The sequence below is a fragment of the Hakea prostrata genome, chromosome 7, assembly GCF_041222555.1.
Source record: "Hakea prostrata isolate BN-2017 chromosome 7, UWA_Hpros_2, whole genome shotgun sequence".
Classification (NCBI taxonomy): domain Eukaryota; kingdom Viridiplantae; phylum Streptophyta; class Magnoliopsida; order Proteales; family Proteaceae; genus Hakea; species Hakea prostrata.
In genome coordinates this window covers 22,028,006-22,046,070 of record NC_142606.1, presented here as the reverse complement: position 1 = coordinate 22,046,070, position 18,065 = coordinate 22,028,006, and the positions used below count along the sequence as shown (strand labels likewise).

At 35.7% G+C, this 18,065-nt stretch overlaps 1 protein-coding gene across 1 annotated transcript; it reads right to left on the bottom strand.

The window, feature by feature from the left end:
• Window positions 1-218: 218 nt before the first annotated feature.
• On the bottom strand, window positions 219-6,688 carry LOC149010563 (uncharacterized). Its single transcript, XM_089162447.1, has 3 exons — window positions 4,027-6,688; window positions 3,191-3,600; window positions 219-734 (listed from the first exon to the last, which is right to left on the bottom strand). The coding sequence occupies exons 1-3, from the start codon at window positions 6,671-6,673 to the stop codon at window positions 219-221; spliced, it is 3,573 nt and encodes a 1,190-aa protein (XP_089018573.1). The 5' UTR covers window positions 6,674-6,688.
• Window positions 6,689-18,065: the final 11,377 nt, after the last annotated feature.

The window sequence follows — 18,065 nt, the reverse complement described above, 5'->3', positions numbered from 1 at the left end:
AAAATTTACAACTTCAATGGATTTTTGTTAATGATAAAGAGAATGAAATTTTCGCTACAGAAATTATCTAACATGATCATATTCTGGAAATTTAACTGAAACTGAGAAGAAGAAGAAAAAAAATCTTTCTAGCTATTAACAGTAAAGTAGAGAAATTAAACGAAATTTAGTTAGTGTAATCGATGTTGCAGCAGGGCAGACGAAATCAGAAAGCTGTATTATCCTTGCGAGGCTTCGACAATCCAGCGAACATTCCTCTTGAATTCGCGTCTATTCTCTCTCCATTGTTTTGCAGCATCAACATTAGCAGGAGATTCATCGTTAGGGCTAGAAATCATGGAAATAATACTGATTAATATGCTTTCCACAGTATGAACAGGTGACCATCTTTCACTAGTGAGTTCATACCCATTAGGGTCTTCACCAGGTGGGTGAAGGATGGAGATGCAAACTGCTCCATCAGGGAAGACGTTTGGATGCCACATCTCTGAAACGAACTTGACCTTAGGAGGATTAAATGGGTAATCTTGAGGAAAACTCATGCGGGCTTCAAAAGAACCAAATTCATAATGAGTATCAAGAGGGCCCATGATATTAACACTCCATTCGTATATGTTGTTTTCATCTACCAGACCCACAGAGAATCCTTCTACTGGAGTCTTCAGAAGTTGTTTAAGCTGTTGTTGAAGAAGGCGGCTATTCCTCCATTCTTGTTTTCTGGCAATCTTGCCATTCTGAGAGATCGAGAAAGAGAGAGGGGTTGATTACGGAACGGAAGATTAGCAGAGAAGAAAAAAAAAGCAGAGATTGTGTAATAGGTCTGAAGGATTGGAACTTGGAAGGTGTTTATATAATAGAGAGATTCATGAATTCGAGTCAAAATCTAGCTTGGAGTCCTAACACCAACCGAAGAAGGATTGTTTTACCAAAAAAAAAAAAACCGAAGAAGGATTGTTTAGACTTGCATTGATATCCGTAGTATCAAATTTGAGTGAGATATTGTGGAATTTAGATTCCCATCGAATGATCAAAGCAGTAGTCGAGTCTTACATGGTTTCCTGTTTTTGGGCTTCATATACACGAGTTTTCCATTGAAACCAAGGTCCCAAAAGTACCCAAAAATGGAAAGTAAAGATTGTTAAATCAAAACGACAGAAAAGACTCGATTGTGAGGCTATAATTCAAAGGAGGTCATGGGCTCGAATTTGTGCTCCTAAGTCCTACCACACCTTTTCCTTTTCCTTTTCCTGGGCTCCTTCGGACTTGAGATCCCCAGAGACAATGGCCAACAATAATAAAAAGAAAAGACCCCTATAATAATGTAAATGGACATTAAATGTGTGTTAGCTGGTAATTTTTCTAATGACAGAAACGTGAACCTAAACTGTTAAGCCAAACGTTCACCAAAAGAAGAAACTGTTAAGCAAACATAAAAGAAACTTCAGAACAGAGCAAAACATAGCAAGATTACTTGGATTACATTGTTCTAGAGAACAGTTAAATGTGAGAGCATGAGAATTGGTTAACTGTGTGGAAGTAGAGAAGTTTGGAATCAGATAATCGACACCCTTGATCAGCACATAAAGAGACCAATATAACAATCCAAAAATGGTTTTTATCAAAATACATTTAATAGAGGGGGTTTGAAGCAAAGAAGGTGTAATAGCCACAAGCAGAAATCAGAGAGAAGATAGGCCAGAGGAGCAAAAAATCAATAGGATTAGCAATGAAAAGGCTAAAAATGAAGAGAAAGCAAGACGGCTAACTCAGATGGAGTTCAGAGAAAATCAAAGCTGTTGATCGATCTCCTTTTCCAAACAGCTGTTGCTTCATTGTCTTCAGCTCTCCTTTTGATGTTGTTGTTAACTGCTTAATTTCACGTTCTTTGTCAGCTTGTTCCTTTTCTAATTGAATTCTTCTCTTGATATGGTTCTGTTCATTCTGATGTAGTTTTTTTCATCTCTATTAAACAAAAGAGAAAATCAAGAAGTTAGATGTGTAGCTAAAACCAAAACTAAGGTAACAAAAAATACAGCATTTATGTCTGTTTACAAAAAAATTATGGAATTAATACTTATATGTAGCTCACCAGTGTTGTCCATCAAACTGTTGAGGAGCTAGTTCTTCTTCAATTCCATTTCGGCCATAGAATTTGAAATAGCCTTCAAATCTGCAAGCTTTTGGAGATGCTTCTCCATTAGACCTGTAAAATTATAGTCCCTGTCATGAGACTACCTAGTGGGGTTCAGATACTTGTGTAAGCATGCCAGTAACATGTTGCAGGAACTCATCATAGTCTTTTCTATTGCTTTTGCTTTTGACTACTCATTCCTCTGAAATCTGATCCATTAAAAATTTAGACCCAAAAAAAAACCTGCGAAGGCCTCCAATAGAAACTTATGTGATATTGCGCATAACATATTTAACAAAGAAAACGCTCTAATGAATTAAAAAACAACACAAAGCTTGGCAATATAAAGCCTATATAACTTCTGCTATCAAGTATTGTATATGAGAAATAAAGCCTCTGAAACTTGTGGTGATACAAGAACAGAGTGGAATAAAGAAATTGTTTAAGGAGGGAATTAATCTTCAAGAAACCCTTACTGTTGACCAACTTTTTTTCAGGTGACCCTAGCCTTCCTTCTCTTGATCTGCGACCTTTCTGTTGCCTTCATATGCAAAAGTTTCCGATATATAAGTTGAAGGATACTGAGGATTCAATGTGGCCTTAACAAATACTTCCATCATAATTCACAAGTTGAACCTTAACAACAATGGTAACACTAAAACCTCTTCACTTTTGTTACTAACCTTTTCCACAATTGGTCATCTTCGAAATACAAATTGTCTTGCTTAATTGAGAAGAAGAAAGGTATACACGAGAAGAAAGATTGCCCAGAAAACATTACATCATTTCCTTTTTAACTACTTGACCCATGATAGAGAGAGCACCAAAAACAATGACACTAATTCTTAGAAAGGAAATATATAAAAAGAAAAAAGAAGAAGAAAATTATCCAGCCAGAAAAGCATCCATCTTCCCAAACTCCTTAGAAGATAGTCCTACATCAGCAAGTTTAGGAAACTTTAATGAATTTACTCATACATTGAGATGACAAGAAGCTTCTATTCTTAAAGGAAGTGATTGCTTACCAAGTTCGATAACCCTTCTAAGTTTGGGTTATACTCTTTGTCGCAAAGTATCAGCTCCAAGGTAAATGTCCCTGATCAACTGTAGCTCATTAACCACAACACTAATGTCCATTCGGTGCGATGGTGATTCAGCTGAGCAAGCAACACCAATTCCAATAACTGAATTGAAACATTCTCGAACAATTTCATTTATGCATCTGTGACTCTTAGTGATTTCAGCTATAGTTTCAGTTGTCTCATCAATATCTTCTTCCATGTGGAGAAATGATGGATCAACGATAGCCATCACATCATCATGCAAAGCCATATTTGCCCAGAAATGAAGATTAAAACTATCCTTAAACATTTCATCGGTAGGTTGTTTCCTAGTGAACATCTCTAACAACAAAATGCCGTAACTGTAGACATCACCATGTGTTGATACATTAGCTCCTCCACCATACTCTGCAATATATGTGTCATGGATAGTAAATACTATTGGAACTAGCAAGAATATGAATTTCCTATTGATTATTACAATAAGATAAACATGACAAAGGAAGGGCTTGTTCTCTTCTTATTCTATTGAATTCAAAGGTGAAGTTAAGCATAACATGGACGAAATTGCATTGGTTATATGTGCTTGCGGTGGAAATAAAGAGCAGAAGAGGAGTCAAGTGAAGTCAAGGATAACACTTTTCTTGCATCACTTTTCAATTGTTTAAGACATTGAATCTTGAAGAGACCAAATATACTTTAACATGTTAGTGAAATAATAATCATGCCTTCAAATTTGAAGTGGAATATGAGAGACAAATACTTGGACTCATCTTATGAATTCACAAAAGAAGAGAAAAAGATTCATACTAGATAATAAAGATGGCACATTACCTGGTGCGGTGTATCCAATAGATCCTCTTATTCTGATTGAGCTAGATTGATTTTGAGATATTCCTGTGGCTCTTGAAACAATTATTGATATGCCAAAGTCTCCCAAATGTGCAGTTAAATCATCGTCAAGAAGAATATTGCTTGGCTTTAGATCACAATGGATAATTTGCATATGACAATGGTGGTGAAGATAATCCAATGCTGTGGCAATATCAATCGCAACATTCAGTCTTTGAATGAGGTTTAAATGCCTTTGTTCGTCATCCACTCCATTTGCATGCGGATATAACCATTTCTCTAGATTCCCATTAGGCATGAACTCATACACTAAAGCCATAAAATCATTCCCTTCAAAATCTATGCTTGAGCAACTCGTTAAGATTTTGACAAGATTACGATGCCGTATACTTCGAAGGGCTTCACATTCAGCCATGAAACTCTTAGATGAACCTCTTTGTTCAATTTTGAAGACCTTAACTGCAACAACTGTATCTCCATGATTGAAAACACCTCTGTATACAGAACCAAAACTCCCTACTCCAATCAAATTCCCTGATGAAAATCCATTAGTAGCTTTAAGGAGTTGAGCATAAGATACCTTAAAATGATGACCCCCCACCAAAGGTATCGTGGATTCTTTCCTATCTTTCCTTCTCTGATGAATAATGAAAAATAATATTGTACAAATCAAAGATAAAAAAGCCCCACAACCACATATGGTGATTATCAATTTGAGAACTTGTAGCTTACCATGCTCTTTGGGCTTTTGAATCTTGCATGCCTGCAAATGAAGTTTTGGTATGCCACCACAAAGCTTATTGTTCCCAAGGACTGAAAATGCACTCAAGTTTCTAAAGACTCCTTCGGTTGGTACCTCACCCTCTAGATTATTAGATGATAAATTCAAATTTTGGAGAAACTTGAATGTTCCCAAATATTTTGGGATAAGACCAGAGAAGTTGTTGTGTGAAATATCTAAATCTTCAAGACCTCTTAGAGAACTTAGAGAGAGTGGTATAGACCCTTGAAATAAGTTTCTTCTCATATAAATGTATTGTAGGCTCGTACAAGCACCAAGTGCTTTTGGGATATCACCAGACAACATGTTCTCTTCAACATCTAAGATTTCAAGATTGATCAATGAACCCACTTCCAACGGTAGAGAACCAAAGATATGATTTTGCCTCAAGTATAGTCCTATTAGTGTGGAAATATAAAATATTTCTTTGGGGATGATACCACTGAAATTATTGTTGGAGAGGTCCAATCTTAACAAACTTTTGCATTTTCCAAGACTTGAAGGTATTTTTCCGTGCAAATGATTACCATGTAAATAGAGATCACTTAATATTGTTAAATTTCCAAGAGAAGAAGGGATTGACCCCGTGAATCTATTCCCATGTAAATGAAGGATATATAGCTTTTCATATCTTCCAAATGAAGATGGGATACTGCCTTCTAGGAGGTTTTCACCTAAGATCAACTGCTCTAAGTTTGCAAGGCTCTCCATCCCTGTTGGGATTTTTCCAGATATTTGGTTTTTAGCGATTCTAAGCAATCTCATTTGAGTTGACAAGTTTGCCATGGAGTTTGGGAGTGCACCACCAAATAGATTACTAACAAGATCTAAATGTTCCAAACTAGTGCAATTGGTCATTGTGTAGATAAAACTCAAGTCATCACTCCCTCCACTTCCCAAATGATTGAAGGCTAAGAATAAAGTAGTTAGTTTTGATAAGCCTCCAAAATCAATTGCCACTTTCCCAACAAGATTGTTGTTGCTAACTTGAAACACCTGGAGTTTTGATAGATTCGAAATTGAAATTGGAAGAGACCCGTGAAATTGGTTTGCTGCAATTGAAAACCAGTCTAGATTGGGTAGATTGAATCCTAATGTTGGTGGCAGACTCCCATGAAGTCGATTAGCTCCAAAATCAATAAGACGGAGTGATGAAATATTATATAGAGCAGGAGGTATCGTACCTGATAACTTATTTCCGTAAAAAAGGAGCTTCATTAATCTTGGCATTTGGCCAAAGGCATTTGGAATACTTCCACTGAATCCATTGTACATCATTGAAATGGCTTCAAGTGATGAAAGATTAGCAAAAGTGGTTGGAATCTGTCCACTTAAATGGTTCTTATGGACTGCAAGGACTTGAAGCTTTGACAGGGACCCGAACTCTATCGGGATTTTCCCTGCAAGATAATTGTAATCCAACCGGAGTGTTCTAAGGTTGGAACAACGTGATATGTTGGGTGGGATTTTCCCCTCAAAAGAGTTGTTTTGCAGATATAAATATTGAAGCCTGGCTAGAAAGCTTATCTGATGAGGGATTTCGCCATGTAAGCTGTTGTTTTCGAGAGAAATCGTCCCAAGGAAGCTGAGGTTACCTATTTCCGGTGCAATGGATCCTATCAGTTTGTAGGACCGTAACTCCAACACTTTAACCCTATTTGGATGCCGGCGACTGCCACACGTGATGCCTTGCCACTTGCAGTAGGGGACGGAATCATTCCAAGAGCTCAAAACGTGAAACGGATCCTCGGTTATGCGAGCCTTGAAGGCAAGCAAGGCTAGCCGATCATCCGTTCCATTGAGTGATGATGATGATAATGATAGTGATTGTGCCAAGCTCATGCTCATGAAGCTGCCACACCAGAGAATAATGAGAAATATTCCCACGTTAACCCAACATAATGGAAACACCAACTGCACATAAGCCATCACTACTCAAATGGCAATTAAGAGTGAGTAATGTTGTTGCAGGTAAATGATCCCAGTGAAGGGAACTATATAAACGGTTTTCAGACGTGCCCTGCTATGGGTAGACTCTGGTGTCATCGGTCTTAATTTGCCCATGAAAGACTCCATCTTTAGTCTTTCGCGCGCGTCTTTCACGTGGATGGTCGACACTCGGGTCGGTCTTTGATGTATAGTTTGATGTATGGCGACTTGTCTTTGGTTAGAGGTAGCTAGAGGTCCTTAATTTGATAATATGTAATTATATATTATTTTCCTTGGAAGAAATGCGTATCTGAAAGGGTTGTCTCAGTCTCAGTCTCAGTGGTGAAGAATAAGCGATTTGACCAAGATGCGTAAGCGATGGTTTGGTTAATTCTCTTGATCGATACCAACAAAGTTATTAATTAGCTTAAGAAAGATCGAAGCAGCAGGGATTCTTTAATTAATAAAGGGGGTTATTAATTGCATCAATCTTGACCACTTCACCAACCACCATTTATTTGAAGACCAGCTGGTTGGATGGGGAATTAATTCTGTTTGTTTGTTGCTTTCAAGTATTTGATCATTTTTTTACCTGCCTACCTTATATTTCGATCATCTGATGTGGGATATAACCTTTTTGGTTTCTTAATTTGGTCGGAGTTGAATGGGTAAACCTGTTCAGAACTCTAAATGGGTTTTCACATTTATTTCCCTTGAGAGCGAGCATTCATCATTCATCCTTATCAACTGAGAATACTGTTCTTGACTTGTGTCATTTTCATTTCTGTAATTGAAGGCATTGGGACAATTCACTTATTGGTGGATATATTCATATTGTGCATTTATTCTATAATTGCATCATTCACACCCAAGGGATAAAGGGTTACACCATTTGTTAGGTAATATTTTGTCAACCTCCCCAAGAATTGGAAGAGATTTTTACGACAGATGCCCAGTTTGCTGAGACAGTGTGTTTTGTCAACCTCCCCAAGAATTGGAAGAGATTTTTAGGACGGATGCCCAGTTTGCTGAGACATAGTGTTTGCTTTTTGCTTCTTTTCAGGTCTTCTTGACCTCGTTTGTACAACAAAAAAAAAAAAATAATAATAAAATAAAATTTGCAATTAAATGATAATTTGGCTACTCAATACTTTATCCAATGTAATTTTATATAATTATAGGGGCATCTTCGATCGCTTGGTTCTGTCTAAGGATATTAAACTCGGCCAGTGAGTCTCTTCTCTGTGTTTACCATGTTTTTGAATGCCTTTGTTCACTTCTCTACCTTGCTGAACTGATTCTAAGTGTAAATATGTCTGGTAATGATATGCCTATTTCACTTGTCTGATTTGAATGTGATACTGTTATAATTCCTTGTTCATCTTCTCTGTTGTGCTGAATTCTACATTTACTTGATGGGTTTTATTGGTTGGTATTAGCTATTAGGAAAACCCTGTATTTAAATAGATGATCAAATTGACCACTATGGACTTTAGGTTACTCATTGGGTTAATATAAATGTTTCAAAGACATAAATGCATCTGAGAAATTTGTTAGAATTGTGTTAAGAGATTTATACATCTTGGAAGACTTGGGGTGTGTTGACACCACAATGAGTGGGTGAGAGATCTTGTAAACTTCATGTGAGAGATTTATTGAGAGTTCCTGCTTGATGTCATGAAAACATTGTATGCATGCATGCTATTGAGATTTCTATCATATTGGATCAAATTATGTTGAAAGAGGAATTTATCAGAGATGCAGCTGTCACAGAGTTTTTGGTTCATCGAAAGCTCCTTGGTGGTGGGACTGCTCCAGGTGGTAGAGGACCAAGGGTCAAGATAATACTTAATCTATTATACAATCATATTTTGATTATGTGACGCGATCAACACCGTTGGCAGCAGCTAGCAGTGGCTACTGCAAAGAAAAATCCAAGGTTTAGTCCGTATATGCGAATCCAAATTGGTACTTCAGTTTCATCTTTTTTCTTCATTGAGATTGCTGCTGACCAAGGTCGCAAGATTAGAGGTTCGGATCCGAACATCCATCGACTTCCAATTGCAAGAGGTTGCTCGATTGGTAATGACTAACACCTCTCAAGAGGTTGTGGGTTGACTTGCGCTGATGGCATATTTAATATCTCCATCCCCTCCATATAAAACCCTTATACTTTGTTAGTCTGTTGTTCCATTGGCCTAAAATGAAGGTGTTGTCATTGTTGGCAACTTAAGTGGGCTTTGATATGGTACAGCAACACACAAAAAGGTTCCGAGAGAAAGAATCCAATTCAAATAAAGAAAACTCAAGAATCCCGTGTTTGAGGGTCTCTGTCCAGTTTTGATCAACCTCTTCATCGGATGGTTATCCAGTGTCCGATTGAGCCGATTTTTGGAGGAGAGCTTCACGACTTCTTGATCTTCAAATCCAACGGTGGGATTGTTCATTGGAGATCTTTAAGTTAGTTCGATTTGTATGTCAAAACACTCATTGTTTAAGTCAGATAGGAACTCTGAGTTTGATTCAAACTCTGAGTTTAATTAATCTATAAAAGGAGAGCAAACTCCAACAGAAGAGGAAGGACGTTTTGAGGAGCTTGGGAAGAGCGTGGAGGTCGAACCAGAAGACGTTGGTTGGCTTTGGAGATCTGAAGCTTGGGAATAAGAAGTCTTTTCTTTTGCTGAACAAGAAAGAAAGTGAAAGAGAAAGAAGAAGAAGCAGCAGAAGAAAAGAAGGGAACATGGTTGTATGGTTTTTTTAAAGAGAGAAAACTGAAAAAGATTGAAAAGAAAAAAAAAGAGTTGGAGAAAAAGAGAAACAAGTATTGTTACCATGCATCTTACACAAGTTGAGGTAACCTGTATTCACAAGTTATTGTCTATTATTTTCTAGGTTATGTTTAAAGATGAAGAACCTAAATCATGAATGTAATTTGGGGAACTTGAATTATTGGTTTACATTGTGACCTAGCAAGTTGGAGCTTGTCTAGGGGGTTGGGGTTGGTGCCCTTGTCTGAATTGCATTTTAGACTATAGCAGGGATTGGTGTTCCTGGACTGTTGTAGCAGTCATAATATCTAGGAGTGTATTGTGTAATATACGAAACCCTAGGTAGGGTATTACTCCGTGGATGTAGGCAATTTGGCCGAACCACGTAAACTCTGGTGCATTGCGTTTTTTGTTTATTTTTCTTTGTTGCACATATTGGAGTGCCTTGATTGCAGAGTGGTGGTACACTGTCTGATAGACCCAGCCACATTGTGGTGTGTGGTGGACGTGTCCTTGTGCAGTTGATAGCTACGAGTGGTACACTGTCTGGTAGACACATCCACATTGTGGTGAATTTTTGAAGACACTGATTCACCCCCCTCTCAGTGTCAATCTGGGAATAACATAGTCTATAAACAATGGCCCCTCCTACATGGTCCCTTTGTTTGTGATGTCATGCTGCATGCTGGTGCATAACGGTTTGGCGTTGAATATGTACCCCACTAAAGACCTATAAATGGATAGCCGAAATCCGCCTCCGAATACGCATTTGTATTAGTTTAAGGGTGTTTGTATCTGAAAAATGTTTGTATCCCAAATTCTTCTTACTAAAAAATGCCCGTATCCATGCTCCAAGGAAGCAAATTCGGATTCGGATAATTCCTTATCGGATCAGATAATACTCAGATAAAAATTTATTCAGATAAAGTATTTAAGCCAACGCAGAGTTGTTCTAGTGGAGAAACCAACATATCTTAATGAAGAGGTCTTGAGTTTGACTCTTGCTGAGGTATATTAATATCCCAATCCCCCGGCTTAATAAAGCCCCTTTGTACAAAAAAAAAAAAAGTAAAGTATTCAACATTTTTTTCTCTAAAAAGAGATGATAATTAGATTTGGAAATTGGAAATAAAAAATAAAAAATCAATAATTGGATAGTTTATCGGATCGGATTATTATTGGATATCCGATAAAGTTTCGAATTTGAATACGGATGTCTTTTCTAAATTTCTGCCGGATAAGGATAACGGTTTTGCTAATCGGATTCTGATTCGAATACTAGTGTATCCAAGCCGAATCTGATCCATTTACAGGTCTAATGGTTGGGCTGTTTTCTTCTTGTATGAAATCTGCAATCAGCAATAACTTCATCATCTTCTACTATAGGTTATAGGAAGGGATGCTCGGTTGAGCCTTCCATCACTTTGCCTCCTTGGAAAAAATTGGCCCAGGATCTGCGACCAGGAGGTTGCTGTTGATTATCGTGGTTGTCTCAAAAAACCCTGTGGAGAACCACCAAGCAGCCTGATGCCGAAAAGAGAGGCGAGATCGCAAAAGTAGAAGGGGTTTCCTAGATTCTCAGAGCAAAAAGAAAACCCTCTCTCTGAAAACAATATTCTTACACTTTTATAGGTCGACCTTTATGAAAAAGGAAGAGGAATAAAAAGGAAAAATGATTTTATTTATCATGGAGCTTTTTCCTCTTTTTCCTTCGTCTACGCTTCCCCAATTGCAGAGCATGGGATTCCCTCGATGTAATTGCATAGTTTAAGGGGGTGAAAATAAAGAAGAAGAACTTTGATGTTTCACTCATAGTTGTCGGCAACAAGGCCATACGAGGCAGTTTAGGCTAGTTAAGGCCATGAGTTGACGAAGCACTTTCAAAGCAGTTGAGGCATTTTAAGTGAAATTTTTAGTGTACATTTCATTCACTCTAATTCATTATAAATACATCATATCTTATATAATAAAAATAAATAAATAAATAAAACTAATATTAGCCTACCTCAAGTCATCTAACATATTACAAACCACACATAGTAGGTCCTAAATAAAAAGTCACGGAAGAAACCAAGAGAATAAGTCGCCTTTCGCTGGCCACTGCTTGCCGAAGTGTCGTTGTGGTAATGGAAGAGAAGAAGAGAGGAAGAGAGAAAGAGATTAGGATTAGAGTGAGAGTGTGAGACTCGAATCAAGAATTTATTCTCTTTCAATTTTTATTTTTATTTTTTAATGAACATTTGATCACATATAGGGTCATTATAATGCAATATTGCATATAAGTTCAAACAATAGATACTTTACAATGGGAATCTAATAAGTAATTCAATATATGCCTTCAATTTGGCATCTTTCATGTGATTTTAAAAAAAAAAGCGAACGCCTTGAGGTATAAGGCGTTCGAGGCACATGAGGGGATGCTGATTTGAGGCGCTCCAAAGGCACCCGAACGCCGAGGCGACACCTTAACAACTATGGTTTCACTGCATCAGATGCTAAACGTTCTGCAACTGAGTTCTCTTCTCGTACAGTGTGAATTAAGTACTTGATTTTCCTTGGCATTGACTCGCTTTATGCTTATTTGTTATGAACAAAATTAGAGCTTGGTTGTCTCCTTCTATAATCAAGATTGGAATGACCTTGGTCAGTTGAAGTAAGTAGAGATTCACTTATTGCTTCCGCTTCTATCACTAATGTAATCAAGAATTTCCCCTTAAAACCTCTTCCCATTCCACTTGAAAATGTTTATTCTATTTAATATTATCAACAATGGTTATAAAATTCAAATTATATTTTATAAGAATCCATTAATTATTTCACAAGCCTAATTAATTCACAAAACCCAACATAAATTAACTCTCCAACCTGGCCCATCAGACGGAATTTCATAGTCAAGCTGAACACAACTTTAGCCATGCAGCCAACTCTCATGAACCTTAAACCCAAATGACCCACCCGGGAAACCCAACTTGTTCCCAACCGAATGAAACTTCAATGTAGGACACTCCGACCAAATTTTGAATTCTCTAGCTACTGTTAGTTATAGCATAGAGGATAGAAATCACCCCATTCTACATCATCAAAAACTACCCAAACCCTATCCCTCCCACGCATCAATTCATTGGAAAGACTCCTATAAGAGGAGAAATAAAAGAGATAACATCAAATAACTACTTTGGAGCACAAATATCACTAGCAGATGAACTCTACATAGTTCACAAAAAGCTACCAAGCCCGTTGTTGGTTTCTTTTCTTTGCATTTACCATGTCTTGCTTGTATTCTCACTTCTGTACTGGAAAAGAGAAACAAAAAAGTGAGGGAGACAAACTTTGCAACTCGTTTTTTTTTTTTCATTTAATTTTTGTCGTTTGTGCAGTGTTTTAATTCAGTTTAACAAATCATGAAAGTAGTGGATAGATTTCTTATCCTTTTGTGCACAAATTTAGACAAATGTTGCAAAATTGTGAGAAAATATATTTTTATACTTAATTTTGTATCATTAAAACATGTTAATTAAAGTATCTGGCATAAAAAATAATATAAAACTCTTTTTCAATAAATTATAAATAACTCTTCACTTCATTATGCATTTTGTATTATTTTGGGCAAAAGTGCAAAAGCAGTATATTATAATGGTGAGTGAGCTTGCTAAGCAATAAGCATGTGGATGTGGTGAATTTACAGAATTGACATATATTTTTATATTTTGTATAAGATATTAGCAAGGTTTATTGATATGACTATATTTCTTGACTATGTGATGTTTGTTTAGAATGTATTTGCAAGCAATAGAAAAAAAAACTTTTAGTTTCTTGAAAGATAAAATATACTAAAATTCCGTGAGCGGGCTTGCTAACATGTAACATTTCATCTATATTGTGATTGATACAAGTGAACAAAAGCCAAACCATGTTGTATTTGTTCCCTCAATCAATGAACATCTCAAGCATTTTAAATTCTTATGTCTTCCTATAAAATACAAATTTGTTTTTTTTTTTTTTTCTATTTGTAAAACCTAATATAATTAAAAAAAAACATTTTATAATTTAAACATGAAAAATATCTTAAGGGCCTATGAACAACATAATTTTATGATTTGAAAAAATAGGCTATTAAGTTTTATGTCTAGTATGTACTTACCGTATTAGTTTTCTCCAATATCTCAATCTTTGCATTATAAAGTTTATCATTAAAGTTGATTTTCATATTATTCTCGGAACTTACATTTAGAATGAGGTGAAACAACTAAAGGAGAAACTGTACTGAGAGACAATATTAGACTTAATTCATATTTAAAATGATATTTCATGCCAATTATACATGCAAGTTACATGACTGTTGCTCATCATTAAAATGTCTTCTCATCGTTGTTTTAAGTTTTAACAACACTTAACTTTCATTTCATAAAAGCAAAATCGACACCATTTTCCAATGAATTGTTAGAAATTATGAGTTTTTGATAGATTGGGTCAAGATAAGTTTTTTGGTTAATAAATAGAGTAAGATTAATAACAAAATTTATTTTTAATGAATTATATATATATAATATTGAACCGTTCCCCTTATAAATTGTGGATATTAATTTTTTATACTTTATATTTATTAGAGATTTTGCTTTTTTCTATTCATACTTCAATACGTAGGAGACTCACTTGTGAGTATGTAATGATTCTTAATAATATTTATTTTTATTTAAAATTGGTGATGCCATATGAAAATTTCTGGTTCATAAATTTTGTGACGGCTATGCATACAAATTAATTATTAGGACATGATATTTAGTAGTGGTAATTTTGTAAAAGAAGTTAAATTTATAAACATATTTTCCTTGCTTTCCAAACTCAATCTTCATTGTGTTCAATTTTGATTCTTTTCTTTTCTTTTAAAAAACTATAATAAATACAATGCATTGAGTAGTAGATTTTGAAATCTAGATTGTTAATAAAGATGATGAAAATTTGACATTTATTATTGTCGTTGAAGATCAATTAGTAACATATTAAGTGCACTCTTACTTTAGTAAATTACAAGGACATGAAATATTGGTCCATAAATAATAGTTAATAAACTATACACTAAGATGTATATAAGTACTACATATTTCAGAATTTAATGGATGGTTTTAGAATATTAGCTTAGTTATCAAAAAATCTAACATTAGATAATATTTTGTGTAATACCCTTACACAAATTCCTAATCTCTTGGTGTGATGCAGGATTTGGACTCGAGGCTATAGAGAGAATTAGACGAGATATCTTTCACATGTCAATACACTTGCAAGTGTCGAACCTACTAGTATTTCACTGGTATTCGCCCACTTTCGACGATATTCTCGACCAAAAAAATCAGTGATTACCGAAACTGTCAAAATTTAGCAAATTGTTTTCTCATTATGGTAAATTGAATTAGAGAAAAGACACACATTTCTTTATTACTGTTACTGTATTAAAAATAAAAAATAACGATTTTACCCTATTCTGTTTATTATTATTTAGAAAGACAGTTATAACTTTTATCTTTTTTCTTATCATCAAAACTAAAATTATGATCTTTGTTTTTTTGTTTGTTTGTTTTCTGTGTTTTTTATACAGTCCCAGTCCGCAGCGGGTGGTGGATCTGATCTACTCCCAACCGCTATTCAAAATTCAAGTTTGAATTCCAGTAGAAAACTTTGCTTAAAAATTGGAGCTTCCCTCTCCAAGACTTCCTCACGTCTCCCTTGAAAGTATTTTTTTCATCTAATCTTCAACCGTCTGTCACAAAAACTGGCCTACAAAACTTCGCGGATCAGACACAAAGATCCAACCATGACTTTCTCTTTTGTTTTCACTGCAAATTTGCAATTTGAATTCAGAGCACCAAGACGGTGTGAGATTCAACAATTAAAAATTAAAGAAGCTACTGAGGGAAAGCAAGTAACAACAAACTACCACACTAATGAAAGATAAATGTAAAACATACAAGAATTTGACCGTGGTTCACTAACCTGAAATGTTTGAGATTAGCCATAAGGAGGGAATCTACGATTTTAATCTTCAAGATTGTACAAGATTTCTTACAAAAAAAAAAGAAAAAAATATTTGAAAATAATACAATGTTATTTCAACAGCGGTCACACTACCTCTCAAGCTTTTTTGAAAATACCTTTCCACCTTCAAGATTTTGAAGAAAACCATTCAATTTAAGCTCAAGTTTCAATGGAGTTATAATGAAAAAGAAAATAAAAATAAATAAATTACTTTCTTGCAACACCATAAGAAGAAGAAGACCCCAATAAGCTTAATCCCATTTTTACTCAAAGCCCATATTGGAATTCACTAGAAACTCTCTTTTTTTCTAGAAAATATCATTTACTGTGCACAACAGTACACATATATACTAAATGATTAGTTGAGAAAACAAAGTAAATAGTGACTGGAAAAAAAAATCCTCATAACCAATATTGGTGTTGACGGAAGACATGGACTTGGAAGATAACCATGGTGCCAAAGCGTGGAACGATCTTCCAAACGAAGCCGGTATTGGCAGCAAACCATTTAGTATCTCCTTCATTACCTCAGCAGAAATTTTTGGCACTAAAATCAATCTAACCTTCACCAATCATTCCAGTTCTTGAGTATTTGGCACTTACCAATTTTTCTTCTTCTCAGTTATAAGTAGAGACAACAGAAATGATGAAAGCTTGAAATTAGTGCGGAGCATGAGTTGCTGCAGTCATTTGGTCTTCTACATACTCTTTTGCTGGAGTGAACTTGAATGCTATGCATTAATTGCTGCCAACCAAAATTTTGATCTCGACCATCCATTTTGAAGATGGTGAAAATTGAAACGAACGGTCGAGATCAAAATCTTGGTCAATATTTGATCTCGACAATCACAGCACAGTGCTGCGCATTTAATGTGCATCACTGAAGTTGAATCCCCTTTTTGCCTTCACTTTCCCTTTCCTTTTAGGTTCGAAAGAAATAAGGCTCACGTAGTAGCAGTAATAAATCAAACACTAAAACACACACTCTACTCTCTCTCTAGATATTATATTTTTTTTATTTATAATCACAAATGATAAAAGTGGGATTGTTTATGAGAAGGTCAGTGGAGACCGGAGAGGAAGCGCTACCTCTTTGTGTTCGACAGAGCATTTGTTCACACGGTGAATCTGGCGAAGTTTAAGCCTCAGATTCCAGTTCGAAGAAATCGGAATGTTAGGTTCTGATGCCTTTATGTTGCTCAAGTTGAGCTACACATGAGATGGGATTTAGATTTGATTGGAAATGGCCATGATAGGGAGAAGGAGAATATCAAAACAGACAAAGCCACCAGGAGTTGGGGGATGATTTCTAGTAGGAGAAGGTGAGGGTGGTGGCCGTGGGCAGCAGGGGGTTGGGGTGGTTTTTGACAATGGTGATGATAAGGGTGTCAATTGTGTACCGAAATCGTTTAACCGTACTGAACTGTGCCGTCTAAAACCGCATCGTACCGTACTGTTCAAAATTCAGTACAGATGTATCGAAACCGAATTTTTTCAGTACGGTTCCGGTTTTAGGTACTTATACCGCGGTACGTACCGAAACCGTACCGAATTAGTATCGTATCAAATTAAGGAATATAAATTGTAATTTTACAATTAAAACACTTTACCTTTATCCTATCATTAATTCCCTATTTCAGTTTTTTGTTTCATCATTCACTCCTTTTCTTAAAAAAACAAAACCAAATCAAACTAAAGCACAACTGTTGAGAAAATCCTCTCTAAGGATGTCTGTCAATACTTGTTTTATCTCGTTAATTTCAAATTATATCGATTGGTTGATCACAATTTCATTAGGATCTTAATGAACTAATAACAAAAGTGGCATAAGTTTATTCGTACCAAAATTATACCGCACTAGATACCGTGTTTAAACCGTTTTCCTGTACCGATTTAATACCGAAACGTAACAATCCGTTTTTGTAAATACCGAAACCGTACCGTACCGTTTAAATTTGGTACGGTACGGTTTTGGTTTTCGGTATTCAAAGTTGGTACCGTATCGAATTACCGAAACCGTACCGATTGACACCCTTAGGTGGTGGTCAGTTTCTGGTGAATTGTACGTAAAGTGAAAGGTTTGGTCAGTTTCTGGTGAATTGTACGTAAAGTGAAAGGTTGAGCATCAGAGAGATTAAATAGGGATAGTTATGTCATTTGACTTTAATGAGAGTAATATGAATATTTTACTCACGAGAACATAATCTTGAATGAAATGTTAAAGGTGTGTAATTTGTAATTATTAGAGTTTGTAATCTGTAATTTATGACATTAAAACGTGTAATCCAGAGTTTAAGCTCCCACTAAAGCGTTCAATTTGTAAGATAACCCTGAAATTTTTCTAAATTTTTTCCAGACACAAAAGGAGGTCAATTTCTTTGGCACATAAAGAACAGAATCAATATATATTTTGTTTTACTAGCATAGAGAAATGCCAAAATAAGGAACAAAATCCTTACCTAGCAGATCATTCAGACCTGAGAGCATGATTATTCTGTTACAATGAAAACCCG

What these genes read in the sequence shown, in the direction of transcription:
- LOC149010563 (XM_089162447.1), bottom strand. Translation starts at nt 6,673, where the DNA reads ATGAGCATGAGCTTGGCACAATCACTATCATTATCATCATCATCACTC. An exon ending in TATTGGATACACCGCACCAG is followed by an intron (nt 3,601 to 4,026) that starts GTAATGTGCCAT and finishes CATATATTGCAG; the next exon opens with AGTATGGTGGAGGAGCTAAT. An exon ending in CTGATACTTTGCGACAAAGA is followed by an intron (nt 735 to 3,190) that starts GTATAACCCAAA and finishes TCGATCTCTCAG; the next exon opens with AATGGCAAGATTGCCAGAAA.